Below are 18227 nucleotides of genomic sequence, written 5' to 3'. Positions count from 1 at the left end.
GGAGTATACAGGTTGTCAAGTACGTCTCGTAACCGCGTGACAGGTCGTACTAGCTAAATTCACCAGCAAACCCCTCCATCCATCCCCTCAATCGCATATGAAATACCGAGCCGAGGACCAGGACCAATCGGCTTTGGCATGACTCTAATCGTCGTCCAAACTCACCCTGACAGTCTTGGTCGTATTCCGGATTTAGTCATAGTATGAAAACGAGCCGATATAGAGTTAGCAACTATCTAATATCTTGCATTTGATCATACTTTGGCCATTTGCGTGACACATTTGTCGGCATTCCATCACAATTTGAAATTGTCTAGTCCGTATTTCTTCAGGCCGGGTTCTATTTCTGCGTCAACCTCTCAAAATGATCGTTAAATTTTCGAGCCATCGGTCGACCATCTTGACAGCGGTATATAAACGCGGAACGGTCAACATGGACGCCCATGAGTGGATCCTCCACCTGTTCCCAGACGCTCCATCACCGGAAAGCTTACAACCTCCGAGCATTCCGCGAATGGACGACAAGCTAAGCCTGATGACACCGGAATCCAAATTTTTGTCTCTTCTCTTCCCTTGTCTTGCATCGTCGATCATCTAGCCCTGACGCCTGCCCCCGCCGATATCCTGCCCCAGCCGGTAGCTTGCGACCTTGTCCCACTCAATCTTCTGACGGGTTACTGGCAGTTGCCTCCTGAGCCCTTTGAAGGCCCCTTCGCTGAGGTCTGTAAAGCCCCGGTTCAGTTCTTCCTGATACTTCTTCTCGCTGCTGCCAATCTCCTTCACGATCGCACTGCCAGTGGCCGAGGGCACCGTAGCGGTTGTGGCCTTGTCCGTCAGAAGTCGAACGTTGCCGTCCTCGTAATAGTGCACGTCGACTTTGATCGAACCGTCGATGGCTCCTGATGCTGGGTCAAGCGTGTACAGAGATCGCCACCGTCCGTTCCTGCAGCAAAATTAGTTTACCGCTTCGCAGGCCGATGCATGAATTCTTTCGCCTTGCAAGCTCCGGTCCGCCACATACCAGAAGTTGTTCGGGCTGTACTTGTTGGACACGATTATGATAGCCAGCTTGGAGTCGCTTTCAATAGGGTAAACACCATACGCGGCGTTCGGGAAATGTTCGCTGACATAAGGACCTAAGCTCTTCAATGTGGATTTTCTGTAACTTTTCTCAGCTCTCGTGATCCGGGGCATGTTTTTAGTACCTGACTTTGTGCGCGTGCTTACACAAGGTCTGAATGTGCGCTTTCCAGTGCGTAGCTTTGAACGGCACTGGCTTTCTGTCCTGATCGTCAGAGTGATGTGCACTTCATGCTGTCCGGCATTTCATCTACTGACCTGGGTTGTGTGATCAAAGGCAAAGCTCGATGAGCTCTCGACATCGTAGTAGCGACCGTCGCCCAGCGAGTTGTGGGCGCTGACGATGACCTTCTGGCTTCCTCCTGGCAACTTCACTGTGGTGAATTGCTCTTCGTTATACCTCTCGAATGCGGGCGCGAGCTTTGAAACAACCTTCGCATCGCCTGACGATATCGACTTGATGTCTATGCGCCGAGATCTTAGCTGTTTGATCGGTCAATGGAAATGCAGTAATGTCAGAAAAGCATACCAGCGACGACGTCTGCGAGCTATTGATTTCAGAGAGAACATGTCAGCTTCGGCGATTCCCCAAGAACTCATGTAGAGACGGATGGCTTACCTCGCCGGGTGGAGCTCCCTCGAGGAACTCTGAAAGTATTGAGACATGATCGTCCGACATTATGGGCGAGGGGCTACGGTGGCTTTGAAGGCGAATAGAGGACAATACGTCTGGAGCTCCAGGCTCGCGAACTTACGTCGTCTTGACCGGCGCGATTGCTAGACGAGGATAGCTGTTGTGGAAGAATGGAGCATCCGCGTTGTCGGAGTAGGCGACTGAATGCGGGGCAACACCAAACGCGAAGGTATCCTGGTAACTGACAGCTCTGGAGGCGACCAGAAAGTCACACCTACCCTGCATCAATTATTAAAAGGTACCACAGCAAGCTAGCCTACCTCGGTAGACTTGGTCATGGAATTTGCGTTTTGGTTCACAGTTACTGCGAATCCGGCCAAGATTATTAACGGTGTTGAAGTAAGCACGAATATTTGGATGCTAAGGCTTATGTGAACTGGTATCAAGCAGAAGTGGTAGCTCTAGATTTGCAAAATATAATGATGAAAGACGTGAACCCCAGAAATGGACCCGCTGCGATGTAATGACAATAAAAACGACCCATAGGGAAGAATATATTCTTTTCTGTCACAACTCGAAATCTGCATTCATGAACTGGAAGAGCCCATTTTCTTCACAGCACCTAATACTCCATAACCCTCTTGATCCTGTCATACACTCCTGCAGTTTGAAGTGGGTCAGTTCTTGTTATGTGGCAGAACTTGCGGCTTGAGAACGACTTACTGGCAGCATCTGGGGCATTGAACTTTTCAAAAGCAAGAGGCGTGGGTATACTCCATCCGGCAACCCGCTCGACCGGAGCCTCGAGTCGATTGAAAGTATCGGCATCTTCCTGGATGCACGCTGCGACCTCAGCTCCAACACCTTGGTTTACCATGGATTCGTGCACAACTATGGCCCTGCCCGTTTTGCGGACGCTTTCGAAGACGCATTCCTTATCCCAAGGGTAGATTGTCCTCAGGTCAATCAACTCGACGCTGATGCCTAGGTCCTTTTCGGCCGTGGCGATTGCGTTTTGGCAAATATACAGAGGCTGGCCATACGAGATAATGGTGAGGTCCTTGCCCTCTTTCAGGATCTCGGCTTTGGAAAGTGGCAGCGTGTACGATGCCATCGGCACCTGCTCGACGGCAGCACGGTACAGCACCTTGGGCTCCATGAACACGACAGGATCGTTGCTGCGAATTGCGGCGAGCAGGAGGCCCTTGGCCTGGACGGGTGACCGCGGCATGACGACTCGGAAGCCGGGTATGTGCGTGAACAGACTCTCGGGGCTTTGCGAATGGTAGAGCGCGCCATGGCCGACCAGCCCGCAGGGCATGCGCACAGTCAAACCTCCCGCGCTTCTGCCGTTGGCACCGTCTCTATACCTGAACTTGGCGGCCTCGTTGACCATTTGGTCAAAGGCTGGGAAGACGTAGTCGGCGAATTGTATTTCAGCAACGGGCCTCATCCCCTCGGCGGCCATTCCGATAGCGAATCCCATAATTCCTTGCTCACACAGCGGCGTGTTGAAGACCCGCTCCCCTCCGTGCTTTTCTGCAAGACCCATGGAGCAGCGGAAGACACCACCAAAAGCTACGTCCTCACCGAAAAGCATCACCGACTCATCCTCGGCGAGGGCTGTGGATAGGGCATCGTTGATGGCCTGGAAGAGGTTCATGCGCTTGGTCGCACCATTCCTGACCTCGGGCGATAGCTCTGGGTTGCTGAGAGCAGTCTGGGAGCTGTGGGCAAGGAGAGGGGTCGTCGAGTAGTCTATTGGTACGTTAAGCCTTGCGTTTGGTGGGTGAGTCGAATACAATCTTTGCCTTTGTGATTTCGATATGGACGGGACGGCAGGTCGTGAATTAGCCAAGAAGCCCCTCAGAGGCCTCGTGACTGCCGCGGCGTTCATTGTGAAGGCCGGCGTGGGTGAGATTTACTGAGTGGATTTCAAAAAGCACGCCTTCAATTAGATGGAGACCATGCCCTGTGTGAAAGTTGTTACGGTAACAAGAGTAGGTAGTTCACTATATTGAAACGAATATGTTGACCTGTAAAGCACGAAAATTGGTTGTTGTTTGTTAGTTCTGGTACAGTTGGTGTGGTAGGATTGAATACACAACTCCTTAGTTCATAAAGGTACCTTAGGTAGAAGTAGGTTCCCAAGTAGCCGAGTTGTTGCGCCAGTGATGTCAAGTCGGCTTACGACGGCCATTCGCGGTCCAATGCAGGAAGCTCATGCAACGCTCTCCCCGCTTCCCCCGCACCACCAGATCTGGACCCACCTAACCTACCCGCGCTGCCCCGGGACCTACCCTGAACCCCTTTTGCCACTTGTACTAGCATGATTAGATTGTTGTCCGGTCAACAGTACCTTCGTCACCATCGGCTTGGCCAAAACAGGAAATCATTCAACATTCCAAGTTTCTGGCCCATTAACGGCGCGGCAGACGAACTAACTTCTGGACTGCGTAACCAGACAACCCCCTAAACCCGCATTTCTTTGAGACACGGCTAGTGTACCTGGATCCTGCAACCTGATTTGAATCTACAATTACATTCACTCAACCACAATACACGGAATAATACCTGTGCCGGACCAAAATCAGCGACACATAACTTGACAAAATGAGTCCTCCAGACTCGTCGAGACAAACGGGGCGACACCGGGAAGCGGGATCCCGCAAACACCACAAGAGGAAATCAAGCTCGCATGCGCATCGCCAATCGAGAACAGACGAAAGCGGCTCAAGCAATGGACGACCGCTGTCGATTGATGCATTGGCGAGACTCAACGAGGTGAACGCAACACGGTCACCCCGACACCAAAGCAGAGACCGGGACAGGGAACGGGATAGGGATGTTGCTAGGGATAAAGAGAGACACAGGCAGCGCGAGGAAGAAAGAGAGTACGAACGGGTAAGGGTCCGTGACCACGAGCGTAGTCGGGATCAACGTCGTGAGAGGGATTCAAGAGCCAGGAGACCAGAACGCACCGAATACAAGGAGGTCGACAGGTTAGAAGACGCTCACAGGCCGAAGAAGGACAAGAAGCGCAAGAAGCGCATCGTCAGTGGTGCGGCCCTTGAAGAGGGGCGGGGCAAGGATCTGAGAGGATTGAGGGGTGGCGGTCACAGCAGTAGTGACAGTCTGGAAAAGGAACCGCTACAGCCGAAGAAGCAGCCAAGATGGAAGAACAAGAAGTTTTTGTGTCGTGAGTGTTCTTGTCACTACTTTGGCTAGGGCTATTGTTTGGGTGGTATTTGCTGACTGTCATTTTTAGTGATCGGTATTGGAATCGGCATTGTCCTGCTCATTCTCATCATCGCAGTAGCTGTAGTCGTCAGCAAACAGAATAACAACGCCGACTCGTCCGACCCCAAGTCAAATCTGAAGGATATTGATCGAAATAGTATTCCTCCCGGCGCGCCCTCCTACCTTAACCCGTTTGAATGGCAGGACACCAAGGACTTCAACCTCACCTACACGGATCAGACAGTTGGTGATCTACCTGTTATGGGTCTGTTCAGTAGCTGGGATGATTCAAAACGGGCCAATGACAATGTCCCACCTCTCAACAAGCCCTGGGGCTCGTATGCATCTCGCCCAGCGCGAGGAGTGAACCTTGGAGGGTGGTTATCTATCGAGCCATTCATCACGGCTGATCTATACGACTGGGACCAGAGGACAGGAGTCATCGACGAATGGACTCTGTGCAGCAGGTTGGGGTCGGCATGCCCAGCCTTTCTGGAAAAGCACTACTCTTCATTTGTCAACGAGCAAACCTTCAAGGACATCCAAGCGGCAGGCCTCGACCATATCCGCATACCCTTCAGCTACTGGGCTGTTCAGACGTACGACGGCGATCCTTATGTCTTCCGTACGTCGTGGCGCTATCTGCTGAGGGCGATTGAGTGGGCAAGGAAGTACGGCCTGCGAATCAACCTCGATCTCCACGGTCTACCGGGTAGCCAGAACGGGTGGAACCACAGTGGGAGACAGGGAGAAATCGGGTGGCTGAACGGAACTGATGGTGCACTAAACGCACAGCGATCACTCGACATACATGACCGCCTGTCCAAATTTTTTGCCCAGGACCGTTACCGCAACATCATCACGCATTATGGCCTGGCTAACGAGCCCAAGATGACTGCCTTGAGAGCTCAGGACGTGGTCGACTGGACATCCAAGGCGTATGACTTGGTGCGGAAGAATGGTATTAAGGATGCCATCGTCGTCTTTGGCGATGGCTTCATGGGGCTGTACAAATGGCAGGGCCAACTCACCGGCTACGGCAATGGACTCGCGCTGGACGTCCATCAGTATGTCATTTTCAACTCGGACCAGATTGCATACAATCACACGCGCAAAATCGAGTATGCATGCGATGGTTGGACAAAGCAGACAACAGAGAGTATGAATACAGCCACGGGTTTTGGCCCTACCCTCATTGCGGAGTGGTCGCAGGCGGATACAGACTGCGCCAAGCACCTGACAAATGTTGGATGTAAGTGTTTCAGCTCCCATTTATTTCCCGATTACCCCTCGGTAAGGCGTTTGTGGCTAACCGGGGGCTATTTTCAACGTGTAGGGGGCAACAGATGGACTGGAACATACCGCAGCGGTGACCCTTCATCCGAAGCGTTGTCGCCGCGATGCCCAACCAAGGATTCGCGATGCGAGTGCGGAACGGCAAATGCAGACGCTTCGAGATACAGCGATACGTACAAGACCTTCTTGCGGACATTCGCGGAAGCCCAGATGCACAGCTTTGAGAAGGGCTGGGGCTGGTTCTACTGGACCTGGGACGCTTCGCATGCGCAATGGAGCTACAAGAAGGGCCTCGCTGCCGGGATCCTGCCTGCCAAGGCCTGGGAACGATCATTCAACTGCGACTTGGGGAATATCCCAAGCTTTGCTGGTCTACCCGAGACATATTAGACTAGAACTAGAGTATTGTTGTTTTTCATTTTCTTTTTTCTTTTTTTTCTTTTGGGGTCGTTCTGTACGATGTTATTTTTTTGGTTTCCTTCCAGGGATATATATCGCGGGATTGATGTGCTTTTGCACGATGGGACGAGTACAAACGAGTTTGATGTGTATAGACAAATGGCTTTTGTATGTAGGCGATGATTACATAGACAGTACAGCACAGGCACAGGCTGGGAGGAAAGCTGTCAATCAAGGTGTTTTTTTGCTTTTATTTTATTTTATATATTCTCATGTCATCTATGACTTAAAGCCGTGTTAATTCCTGTGGCAGAAATGCTTACGCGGTACTAAAACTGGCTTTGCCTTGCCACTGAGCTCCCCACCGAAACTCTACATCGGTGTATCCGTAGCTTATTGAATATTCACCACGCTAGGTGATCACTTAATTACCGGTACCTTGGTTTGTTTAGTCAGTCTGGAACTTGCCGCAGTTGCGTAGGTATGTTTCGCGACCCGAAAGGGCAAACATTGTTCCCCTGATGGCTTGCTGACTGGCAAACTGTCTACCTAGGCTTCTCAACCACTCGGTAAAAACGTAGAATAATATGGTGTTGATTTGGCTAGCATTACGAAATTTGTGGGACGGTAGACAATTGTCGAACAAGTAGGTAGGTCATCAGTAAGCACCCACATTGTGATTGGCGATCCCATCGTCGTTCCCCTCTACCTACCACAGTGCCGCTACCGCAAAGGTGCTACTGCATCTTTTTGTACCGACGCGACGTAATTGACTTTGTGTCAAGTGTGCTCTAGTCTAGATTAAAAGTAGTGAGAGGGGTTCCTTCCCCATATACCAGGTAGGTAAGGTAGGCTCGGTAAGGTAGGTTACCTAATTCCCCCATACCTAAGGTAGTAAGTAACTGTATGTATGTATGGTCCAATGTGAGTAATGCAAATCACGGCCCAACTCCGAAAAAAAACAAGCGAACTCGGTAAGATATGGGTCTTGTTGCGGATTTTTTTTTTCAGCCCACAGCCTATAGGCAAATTGTTCACCCCAACGAGATAATAATCTATTATGGGTCGTTGCAGGACGATGTCGGCAAACATTTAAAGCTCAATCACTTGGCAGCTCCATTTCCTTGCATGATAATAGCCTTTTGCTACATTAACATCGAGACTACCCTGCATGGCCTACAATACCTTGACTAATTACTCTGCCCTCTCAATCGTAATACATAATAATATTCGAGTCATCTCAAGATCATTACGTATTTGCTAGATCGGCTAGAGGGGACACAACTTCATAATTATGGTTTCGCACGACGTGGAAAAGGGGTCCCTCCACAACACGGAGGAGAGCCCTACGTCGACCGAGGTCAGCAACCAGGACTATCACGCCGACGACGGTTTTAAATCAGAGCACAAGACCTTCGTACCCATACGGACCACGCGGCCCGACACCGTGGCCAATGAAGGGGGCTTATCCAGGGCCCAGTCGGCGTCGTCCAGGTCTATGACGCGCACGCGCTCCAACAACGGATACGGCTGCGACGATGACGACGTCGAGGGCGGCACGCCTCAGTCCAACGACGAGGGTGCCTTCGACCCGTACGAGGTCAAGTTTGATAAGGGTAATCAGGATCCTGACTGCCCGAGGAGCATGCCCCGGGCTAAAAAGTGGCTGATCGTATTCATAACCTCGTTTGGGAGTCTTTGCGTGTAAGTGTAGGCCTACCTTGGGCAAAGCACCATCAGCCTCTGCTGAGCAGCAGGGTTGGTGGTGTGGTGATACCCCCTAGTCATGAGTTTACAACTTTCAGCCTGTGTGCCTCGTGACTACACCGCATCTTTGTTGTGTGGTGGGACGAAATCGCTACTCAGGGGGTGTCACTCTCGTGTGGGAGGTGATGGGTTCAGCAGTCTGGACGTACCTAGGCGGCCCTGCTAACCTATTTCGCATACAGAACATGCGCCAGCTCGGTGTACACCTCGACCTATGCGCAAATGAACGCCGAGTTTGGTTGCTCCAAGATCGTAGCCACAATCGGCCTGTCGACCTTCGTCCTGGGCATCGCAATGGGACCGGCATGGTCGCCCTTGAGCGAATTCTACGGCCGGCGGCCCATATACCTCGTCTCGTTTGCCCTCTTCGCCATCTGGGTCATTCCCTCAGCCGTGGCGCAAAACATCGAGACCATGATTATCGCCCGCTTCTTCCAGGGCCTGTCCGGAAGCGCCTTCCTCTCCGTCTCGGGCGGCACCGTGGGTGACCTGTTTGCCAGCGATGAGATGTCGGTGCCTATGGCGCTGTTCACCCTCGCGCCCTTTGTTGGTCCGAGCTTGGGACCGTTGATCGGAGGCTTCATCAACTTTCATGTGTACTGGCGGTGGACCCACTGGGTTCTTTTCATGTGGGCGGTTGCTCTTCTCATCGCCCTCGCGGTCTTTGTGCCCGAGACGTTTCATCCAGTCATCCTGCGCAAGAAAGCTCAGAGGCTCCGGAAGGAAACCGGGGATGAGAGGTATAAAGCACCCATTGAACGCGTGACCAAGTCTATCCCGAGCACCGTTGGGCACTCTCTGCTACGGCCGTTCCAGATGCTGATATCGGAGCCCATCTGCGTGGCCCTGGATGTCTACTCAGCCATCCTGCTGGGGATCCTGTACCTATTCTTTGGTGCATTCCCCCTTGTGTTTGGTGTGAACCACGGCTTCAACCTTTGGCAGATTGGCCCGACCTTCCTCGGCCTGCTCGTCGGCATGTGCTTCGGCGTGGCGACAACCCCTTACTGGGATCGAGTTCGCCATCGTCTCATTGCCAAGCTCGAGAAGGAGACGGGTATCGATGGCATCAGCGAGCCCGAATTCTATCTACCACAAGTCATAGCTGGTGGTATAATAATCCCTATCGGGCTGTTTTGGTTTGCCTGGACGACATATTCCTCCATACACTGGATCGTCCCGATCATTGGTTCTGGTGTGTTTGCTGTAGGGTACGTACTGCACTCTTTTCAGCGATCTTGTGTTATTTGTTTTCTTTCTTCCATCGGTTGGCATTTTTGAAGCAGATAAGAAAGGGGAAAAAGGAACCTGAAAGGCTTCAATGGGTGTCACCACCACCTAGGTACCTACCTACCTGTACAACGGACCGATATTTTAGTCATGACTTTGTCATCTATAATCGTTCCAGTCCCCCCCCCCCCCCCCCATGAGCCCTTGTCGACTTTGCTTACCGAACAAATGCAGCTAACCGAAAATTTTGTTTTATTCTGCAGCAACATGTTGGTGTTCAAGGGTATATTCACGTACCTGGTAAGCTAAACCACCCTGCCTGTCCTACACACCTTCCCCCCCGGAACCACACTGTCATCGACTCCGGCTTGAGAGAATAATTGCTCGGGAAAGAAACTAACCAAATGTGCCCAAAAAGGTCGACGCATATTCAACCTATTCGGCCAGCGCCCTGGCCACAAATGTGTTTGTGCGATGTGCTTTTGCCGGTGAGTCTCCTTTCCACATATCTGCGTTTATGGAACCTCGGGGGGCTGCAGAATAGACATGCTGACGGCTTTGAAACAACCTCTTCCAAGCTGCATTTCCCCTGTTCGGCATCGAAATGTATGATTCTTTGGGTTACCAATGGGCCACGTCAGTACTGGCCTTTATGACGGTTGCGATGCTACCATTCCCTTTCATTTTCTTCTACTATGGAAAGTCAATACGTAGCAAGAGTAAATATGCCACCAAGTCATGATCTAGATCTAGGCGTAATCGGGTTTGAAAAGCGTCAAAAAGGAGAATGAGTAAAATCAAAGGGGGGAAAGAAAGAAAGAAAGAATAAAATGCGACTTCAAGATTGCCGCACTGGGATAACAATATTAACGTTACCACTGACATGATTGGCGAAATCGGTTGGGTGGTGGTGCCCGTCGGCCACCTAGCTTGGAATCAGTTAGTACTCTATCTGTGACAGCCAAAATGGCGGCAGTCAGGGCCGATAAGGCTGACTGCATTGACAGGTATCAGCATCATACAGATTGATGGTTGATATCAGAATACCTCCTTTCTGTGGTACTTCGGTGGGTTTTCTGGACAGGCTCGAGATGTACGACAGGCCTGCCATGGACTCCAGTGTTGCTGGACTACCGCAAGACCCAAGAGGTGTTTAAGATTTTCCTCGTTTCGTGATCTGCCTTCACAGCTGGCAAATCAGAATCTTGGGATCAGGCTCATGATCCATTTGAATGTGAGGTACGGTCTGAAAAAGAACCCCAGCAACGCCAGCACAGAGCTGCAGATGATCGGCCATTAATGAGGGATTTGAGGAGGCGGTAGCATTATATTTTGCGTAACAGAGTCAGAAGGAGGGCCGCGGCATGCTTTGGTTGGTACATTGATGCCAGGGATCGACGCAGCATCAGAGGCAGAGTAACCTATAACAGATAGGATGATATCGCGTATGTTAAAAAAAAAATCCCCAAGAAAACCATACCGGTACAACGGTGGTCGAGAGCGGCAAGAGCGGCTTCAGGGAGGCCTATAAGCACGCAACTGGAGGTTGGTACGGGGGACTCCGTGAGTCGTTTCCGGAGGGGGCCTCCCAGTTCCCCGGGCACACCATTAGGTCGTTCGTAGTGGTAGGATTGCATGGCTAGCCCCCTCCTCCAGAGCATTCACTCAGGCTGTAACATCCACACAACACGGCCGCCGGAGATAAATGCAGGTGATCAAGTTGAGGTAAGGTAGGCATAGCGGGGAATGCCGTTTCTCAACACGTCGGCCGTCACTTTCAAGTGGGTAGGGCAAGAGTGGCTTTCTTTCTGCTTCCGACTGATGTAAATCTCATCTGCGACAATCGAAATCGATCTCGGGACCGGAGACCTGGGATGTGATATGTGATAGAATTCCTCAAGGGGGTAAGAGGTGGGTGGGAGGGAGGAAAGAGACGAAGGGAACAACGGGAATACCGTATTAGTGCCAAAAAGTCAAGTGTTGGTTCTGTCTTTTTGGGGTGTAACACCCGGCGTCTCGTTCCGGAGACTCGAGAACAGCCATCGGTGGGCTCCGATATGTGAAATCCAGACAGCTCCATGCAGGATCTTTGGTACTCCATGCTTTGACAATGAAGCTGCGTATATGTAACAGCAATTAAAAAAGAAAGAAAAAAGACAAGTGCTAATAAGGAAAGAAGAAGCAAATGCTTGGCCCCCATGCAAATAGCCGTTAACATGAGGTAATTAGTTATTCAGGTCACCAATCCCCTCAATCATTGGATGAAAAAAGAATTGGGTCGGACGGCCTAACTTAAATGCTGCGACGCAATGCAGTGTGCCTGTCCTATCCATGTGCGGCCTTTTGATTGTGATGACTTGCTTTTTATCGTACACTCTCGCGTCTGATAGGTGATACAGGTTGCGGCTTACTCCAGTGTGAGATTGCCAAGACATGTTGAGGGTATTAGATGAGAGATTTAGGCGCCTGTGTCTCTTGACCCGCGGCCTCTGGAGGAAAGCCGAGTACTCCGTGCAGTAGGTCTACCTAGCTTTGGAACTCTAGACTAATCCATGTAATTAATAAACTGGCAAAAGTACCATAGTAAAGCATTGCAACGGTCAAGATTAAAGTTGCCCAGAAGTGTGGTTTTGCAGGTTCCCTTGCCCTGTTTATCTGTCCATTGTTTTGCGATGGACGAGAGCAATAACATCATTTCATTGGATAATGCTCTCATCCAACATCCCCAAGTGGGCCCCGTATGCCAAGACAGCCTCCACTCGTGTACATCGGCGCAAGGAAGCGGCGTGAGGGTGAGCTCTCCCAAGGCGAGCAGGCAAGGCAGGACCAGGTCTCTCAGGTCTTTTCCCCGCTTGTGGAATCAATCCGTCATCTCTATCTTCAGGATGGATGTAGACTTAATTACTGCATGGAGAATCTCGGTTTCTGTGGGTGGCCCATTGCAACGTCCGCTGAACACCCCGCATACCGAAAAAAAAAAAAAAAATTGAATTTTTAGGAGGTGCCTAACTGGCGGGCCTGTTGGAGTATCCATCAGACTGTGCATCAATTGTCGAATTGACAGTGACAGCAAACGCGGCGCCTGACCGCGTCGTCGGCATCCGGCCGTCAAATTGCCAACGCATGGAGAGAGACAAAACGGTGGACTTTTGCAATTGAGTGCCAAGAGGTGCAGGCTCGGCAACATATCACAGCTTCGTTTCCGAAGATACACGCATAAACGGCAGCCGCCCGTCGAGGAATGTCGAGTCCTGCATGCTTGCTTGCTTGACCTGCCTTTTTGTTGATACGCCCGCCCTACTACTACCTGCCTACCACTCTAAGTCGCGCTGATCACAGCCGATCACGCGCGCACGCTTACGCCTCCAGTACTATACTTAACGCCACGAACCGATACCCTCCTCGATTCTACACCCCCGCCTCCAATCGACAGGGACTTTCTAGCCAAGCTCGACCCCTCGCAGCCTCGCAAAAATCAGCCGCATACGGACGACTCCCTCATATCTCGCCGAGCTGAGCCATACGTCTGCAGCCCAGCACACATCGCGCCATTGGCGACCGCGGCAACCTGTCCGGTCTTCCTGGCCCTTGAAGGGTGGTATTCTGGTGTTTACAACTATTCCTCTCGGCCGCTGCGCAGTAAATCCAACCAGGGCCCGGCAGGCTTGCCCGCGTGCTGATCGTGCGCTCAGAAGAGGCAAGACCCACGGGTAACTGCAGTTGAACGCCGTCCTATCACGCCCCGCGGTCCGCCCTCGCAAGTGAACCTACCTACTCTACAACCCTTAGAGAGTGACCTCGTCATCGGCCGCCCCAGCCTGCTGTCGTCCCCTCCCGACCCGAGGTTGTCTATCTTTAGCCGCCAGTCTGGAAATACTAAGATACCTACCTTACGACAAAACCTTGACCATCGGTATAACATATCATCGATTCTTCGACGTGCGAGGCGGTTACACAGGATCTCAACTGGGACTGGACCGCGAGCCAATCCAGGAGAGTAGCGAGGACAGGCTTGCCTCGAACTCTCGAACAATATACCCCTGTCCAGAGGGAGAAGGGGCCAACCAAAGTTCCATATTATCTTTTTTTTCTTGTTTTCTTTTCTTTTTGGACTTCCTCTGCTTTGCAAGGTTGCATATCGCGCTGTCACGGTACTCCGACTAACCGGGACGCTGGGCCTACCACCTGAATTGGGGCTGCGTGCCCTCACGCATGCTCATCGGCATCTACCTAATTCTTCTGGATGTCACCTTAATTTGGACCGTGTGATAAGGGATTGGCAACACTGCATGCGTATTCAGGGATATCTTTTTTTGTTTTTGGTTTTGTGTGCCTCGTTCAGGTTGAATCGCATACATCATTTCCGCCGCAGCGTCGTGTCAGTCGGCCGAGCGATTGGAGGCACCTAGTCGCTGCCTAGGTGCAGTACTCGACCGCATCCCAACATCTTTTGCGACGTGGGCGCGAGATATTTCGTGACCGGTCTGTCCAGGCGCAAAAAAAGGTGTGGTTTCGCAAATCTACCAGCCAGTCATATTTCATCAGGCCGCAAACCAGGTGTGAGAGTACCACCCACCCAGGGCCTGCACCCATACCAGACCCTGCGCGCTATCCACTGCCACGAGGCTGCTCATATATACGTCTACACGCATATATATAGAGAGGCCTGTCGAACCTGGGACAACATGGCGGACGATCCTGAGCCCCACGAAGGTGAAGTCTCGGATGGCATGTCTGAGTACGACGAGCACGATTCTCACCATAAAGACGAAGACGACAAGATGATTGACCACAAGATGTCCCCCGATGCCAGCCAGGAGGGCGCCGCAGAGGTCAAGAAGAAGTACGACCCCAAGGACCCACATCGGCCGAGGCGAAAGAAGGCCCGGAGAGCTTGTTACGCCTGTCAAAGGGCCCACCTTACATGTGGTAAGTTTGTTATTGAACATCAGAGCTACTTCTGGAACCTCTATATGAACATGTTGCTGACAACACTTTTCCCCTCCTTTTAAGGCGACGAGCGCCCTTGTCAGAGATGTATAAAACGTGGCCTCGCTGAGGCTTGTCAAGACGGTGTGAGAAAGAAGGCCAAGTATCTTCACGATGCACCTCCTGAAGCACTTGGTCCTGTCCTTGGACCAAACTTCAACAACAACAACAATGCCCAACCGCGGACTCACCCTCATAGGCAATCTGCCAGCGTGGCCTCTGAAGCATCGTCATCAAATGTTAGGTCGACCTACTTCTCTCAACCAAGTGCCTCTTCAACTTATGGGGTCTTTTCCCCGACAAGTCAGGTCACAACTCTTCCTGAGAGCATTCCTTATGCAGCTCAGCAGTCTCCTGTATCTCCCACATTTCAAAGCCACCCTTCCGCGCAGATGGGTGGTTTAACAGTTCCACAAGTATCTGGTGACATATCCAATTTCTCTTCTGCATTCTTCGATCCCAGTAACCCGGCAATCTTCAATTTCAATCTAGAGGGGCTGAACTTTGGAAGTCAGTATGGTGCCATGGAATTTAGTATGCTAGGTCACATGTCTTCTGGTGCTGCAGAAACGCCGCCCAGGGATCCATCCATCTCGGCGCCCGGTGGTGGCGACATGACGTTTGGCCCCGGAATGTTCAACAACGGCGTCGGCTATGACAAGCTGTACGAAGGGAACAATGGGCTAGGCGGCCTTCTCGGGCTGGATCAGTCAAACGGTCCCTATACTCAAGGCAACCTGAGCCACGGGCTACCGCACGCCTACGCTATTGCTGCTGGTCCTAGCAGCCTTCAGAGCCCAAGCACTGAAAATAACAGCCCGCAGCCAGCAGTCAACTTGGATGGCTCCCCAACACCTGTTAATTACACAGGATCTGGGAACAACTCGACCACACAAGCCTCTAACTCTGCGGCAGCGGCGCGACCAAAAGCGAACCCCACGCCCGGCATAACCGCGAGGCTGAACAAGGAGGCCGCTCTTGGGAAGCGACACCGGGACTCGTCCCAAATCTATGAGAACGTCAAAGAACCATACATGTACGTTCGAGCCTTCCACAGACTCATTGCCTTGCTCCAACGGCGGTTGTCGGCGGGTAAAATTTCTCGTGTGGCCAAGTCTCTGGCGAGCATACGGCCGTCCTTCATAGCTTGCACACGCACCCTGAGCAGGGCGGATCTCATATTTATGGAGAAGTCCTTACAGCGCGCGCTGTTTGAGTATGAAGACTTTCTGCATCAGTCTTCCTCCCCTGCGCTGATCTGTCGGCGCACAGGTGAGGTGGTGGCAGTGAACAAGGAGTTCACTGCGTTGACGGGATGGAGGAAGAATATACTTCTTGGCAAAGAGCCCAATCTAAACTTGAATACAGGCACCAGTATAGGGAGCACATCGGAGCCAGCAAGTGGGCCGGGGACTGGTCGCGGTGGTCTCTCGACGCCTCGCCTGCGGGCCGGGAACTCGTCTGTGGTGGCGTCAGCTACGAAGCCAGACCAGCCAGCCACGACAGTGGACTCATCGGTAAGAATTCCGGCATCAGATTCTGGACCTGAGCCGCTGTTCATCGCAGAAATCATGGACGACGATAGCGTTATCCAGTTCTATGAGGATTTCGCCCAGCTGGCCTTCGAAAACAGTCGTGGAAAGGTTACCCGCAAAGGGCGATTGCTCAAGTATCGTTCGCCAACCGCTCTTGACGACCCTGGTGTAGGTGGCGCACCGGCCAAGGCCGAGACAAGTCCGCAAGCGGTACCACGCAAGAGTATATTGAGCAATCGCGTCGCCCGCATCGACGGTGAGCATGGCATATCCAAAATTGAGCGGGATGGGAAGGTGGAGTGCTGCTACACGTGGCATGTACGGAGGGATACGTTTGATATCCCTATGATGATTGTTATGAACGTAAGTGTTTTAATCACCAATCCTCAGTTGTTGGTACCCGGAGGCTGACATGCACGCTGCTTCTCAAGTTCCTTCCCTGTTATTATCCCAATCAAGAGCCGCATCAGCTGGCGGTCTGAGAGACTATGTCATGGGCCATTTTCACTTCTCTGGACAGAACTGTGCTATTTCAGACGGTTATATCAAGAACTACATGCCCAGCCATTCAAGACTTATTGTGCTAGGCGCAATTACCTTGTACATTCAGGCTATTTTATTGTTTCATATACCTACACTCCCTGAGCTTCTGTCGATTTTCATGTCGACCAACTGAAGGACACTGAAGGCTCATTCTATTCATATTTCCTGGAACAAGTAGCAACAAAGGATACCCAAGTTTTCTTGTTTTGTTTTATTTTATTTTCCTTTCCCCCGCGGGCACGTCCAACACATAGGGGATTGTGCGGTGTGCGTTTCATCGGTCACTCGTACATATTAGCGAATGAAAAAGATTCGAGCTTTCATTATTTTGAGACGCGCCAAGCATGTTCCTATAAACTCAACTCATGCAAGTGATGGCAAATACAGTGTCTCTACAATCTATAGCCCACTCTAAGCGCTCGGGCTATCGTTCGGCCTCACAAGCCAACTCCCATCGAGATCGCCTTGCTTCTCTCGCACATCGACAGCGGGGTGCAACAGCCCGCCCTGGGGTACCCAAGCCTTCCTGTCCAGACTCGTCCTAGCAACGTCGCAGTCCGTGTTGATGTCCTTGACGAGGGCCTCTAGGGAGTCGTAGTTCTTCTCATCGCGGATGAAGCCCAGGATGAGCAGCCTCATAGGGGCGTCGTAAAAGTCAGCCGTGAACTTGTGCAGGATGTGCACCTCGGCGGACCGCTCCGTGTTGTTGTAAAAGGGGTTGTAGCCGATGGACATGACCATGGGGAAGACTACGTATGGGGAGCAAGAGGAAGATGACGGGGACTCCGGGTGGGATGGGGGAAGCTGGAGGGATGCCCAGCCGTAGTAGACGCCCGAGGAGATTGAGGAGATCCAGGGGCTGATGGTGGCGTCGACAGGGAGGTTGGCTGTCGGGATGCCAAGCTAAAAAAAAAAAAATTATCGGCGGGAGTTTGAGTAAGTATCAAAGCTGAAACGAGTGAGTGGGAGAGAAGAAGAGCTAACTACTATGTAAGACAAGAGGGTAAAAAAAAAAAAAAAAAGTATGTCCCAAGGGATCTGAGGTAAGGAGGGGCCAGTCTAGAGAGGGACAGATTTATATTACCTCTTTGGATCCTCTGCCAAATCCAGATATGACTTTGCCCTCCATCTTGTATGGAAATGGTGACTCGGGACCCGAGTCCGGGCCCACGATGCTAGGTCGAGCCGTTGCCATCGTCGACGACTTACTGGTGCGAACTGACTGGTCGCGATAAACCGTTGTGGCGGGGTTTGTTTGCTGGTGGAGCTTCTATAGCTAGGCAGGTAGGGTAGCAGCTTTATCGAGTAATTTAGTAACTTGAGAAAAGGGGACTGGCCTTTGTTTTGCTCAGCTATCTAAACCCACTACCACGTATGTTGTGTTTGTTGTCTTGGCAAGTAGATTTCACGTGAAAAGTTAATCCGAATTCTCTTGTTGGGCAAAGGGGCGTGCTTTATCCATTTCCCAGGGTCGGCCGGCGATATGAGGCAATGGCAATGTCACTCTTCACCGG

At 51.6% G+C, this 18227-nt stretch overlaps 6 protein-coding genes across 6 annotated transcripts; 3 read left to right on the top strand and 3 right to left on the bottom strand.

Annotated features, from left to right (window-relative positions):
- Positions 1 to 326: 326 nt before the first annotated feature.
- MGG_12818 (F-actin-capping protein subunit alpha) lies at positions 327 to 2052 on the bottom strand (the record flags this gene model as incomplete). The annotated part of the gene is made up of 6 exons (XM_003717000.1): positions 327 to 943; positions 1228 to 1280; positions 1339 to 1563; positions 1610 to 1628; positions 1836 to 1993; positions 2035 to 2052. 6 exons carry the CDS (start codon positions 2050 to 2052, stop codon positions 595 to 597), a joined length of 822 nt encoding a protein of 273 aa, XP_003717048.1. The 3' UTR covers positions 327 to 594.
- Positions 2053 to 2090: 38 nt separating this feature from the next.
- MGG_06511 (2-oxoisovalerate dehydrogenase subunit beta) lies at positions 2091 to 3877 on the bottom strand. The gene is made up of 2 exons (XM_003716999.1): positions 2438 to 3877; positions 2091 to 2374 (listed from the first exon to the last, which is right to left on the bottom strand). Exons 1-2 carry the CDS (start codon positions 3609 to 3611, stop codon positions 2337 to 2339), a joined length of 1212 nt encoding a protein of 403 aa, XP_003717047.1. The 5' UTR covers positions 3612 to 3877; the 3' UTR covers positions 2091 to 2336.
- A 271-nt stretch (positions 3878 to 4148) lies between these two features.
- MGG_06512 (glucan 1,3-beta-glucosidase 2) lies at positions 4149 to 6915 on the top strand. Its single transcript, XM_003716998.1, has 3 exons — positions 4149 to 4913; positions 4983 to 6206; positions 6291 to 6915. Exons 1-3 carry the CDS (start codon positions 4328 to 4330, stop codon positions 6638 to 6640), a joined length of 2160 nt encoding a protein of 719 aa, XP_003717046.1. The 5' UTR covers positions 4149 to 4327; the 3' UTR covers positions 6641 to 6915.
- A 776-nt stretch (positions 6916 to 7691) lies between these two features.
- Positions 7692 to 10539, top strand: MGG_12817 (fluconazole resistance protein 1). The gene is made up of 5 exons (XM_003716997.1): positions 7692 to 8353; positions 8599 to 9627; positions 9910 to 9946; positions 10065 to 10134; positions 10225 to 10539. The coding sequence occupies exons 1-5, from the start codon at positions 7944 to 7946 to the stop codon at positions 10386 to 10388; spliced, it is 1710 nt and encodes a 569-aa protein (XP_003717045.1). The 5' UTR covers positions 7692 to 7943; the 3' UTR covers positions 10389 to 10539.
- A 1943-nt stretch (positions 10540 to 12482) lies between these two features.
- On the top strand, positions 12483 to 17083 carry MGG_14852 (uncharacterized protein). The gene is made up of 3 exons (XM_003716996.1): positions 12483 to 14575; positions 14660 to 16533; positions 16602 to 17083. Exons 1-3 carry the CDS (start codon positions 14332 to 14334, stop codon positions 16650 to 16652), a joined length of 2169 nt encoding a protein of 722 aa, XP_003717044.1. The 5' UTR covers positions 12483 to 14331; the 3' UTR covers positions 16653 to 17083.
- Positions 16848 to 18146, bottom strand: MGG_14853 (riboflavin kinase). The gene is made up of 2 exons (XM_003716995.1): positions 17798 to 18146; positions 16848 to 17616 (listed from the first exon to the last, which is right to left on the bottom strand). The coding sequence occupies exons 1-2, from the start codon at positions 17906 to 17908 to the stop codon at positions 17125 to 17127; spliced, it is 603 nt and encodes a 200-aa protein (XP_003717043.1). The 5' UTR covers positions 17909 to 18146; the 3' UTR covers positions 16848 to 17124.
- Positions 18147 to 18227: the final 81 nt, after the last annotated feature.

This window comes from Pyricularia oryzae, chromosome 4, assembly GCF_000002495.2.
Source record: "Pyricularia oryzae 70-15 chromosome 4, whole genome shotgun sequence".
NCBI classification, from domain to species: domain Eukaryota; kingdom Fungi; phylum Ascomycota; class Sordariomycetes; order Magnaporthales; family Pyriculariaceae; genus Pyricularia; species Pyricularia oryzae.
Note: the sequence above shows the minus strand (reverse complement) of the source record. Positions and strands in the feature narration are given on the sequence as shown.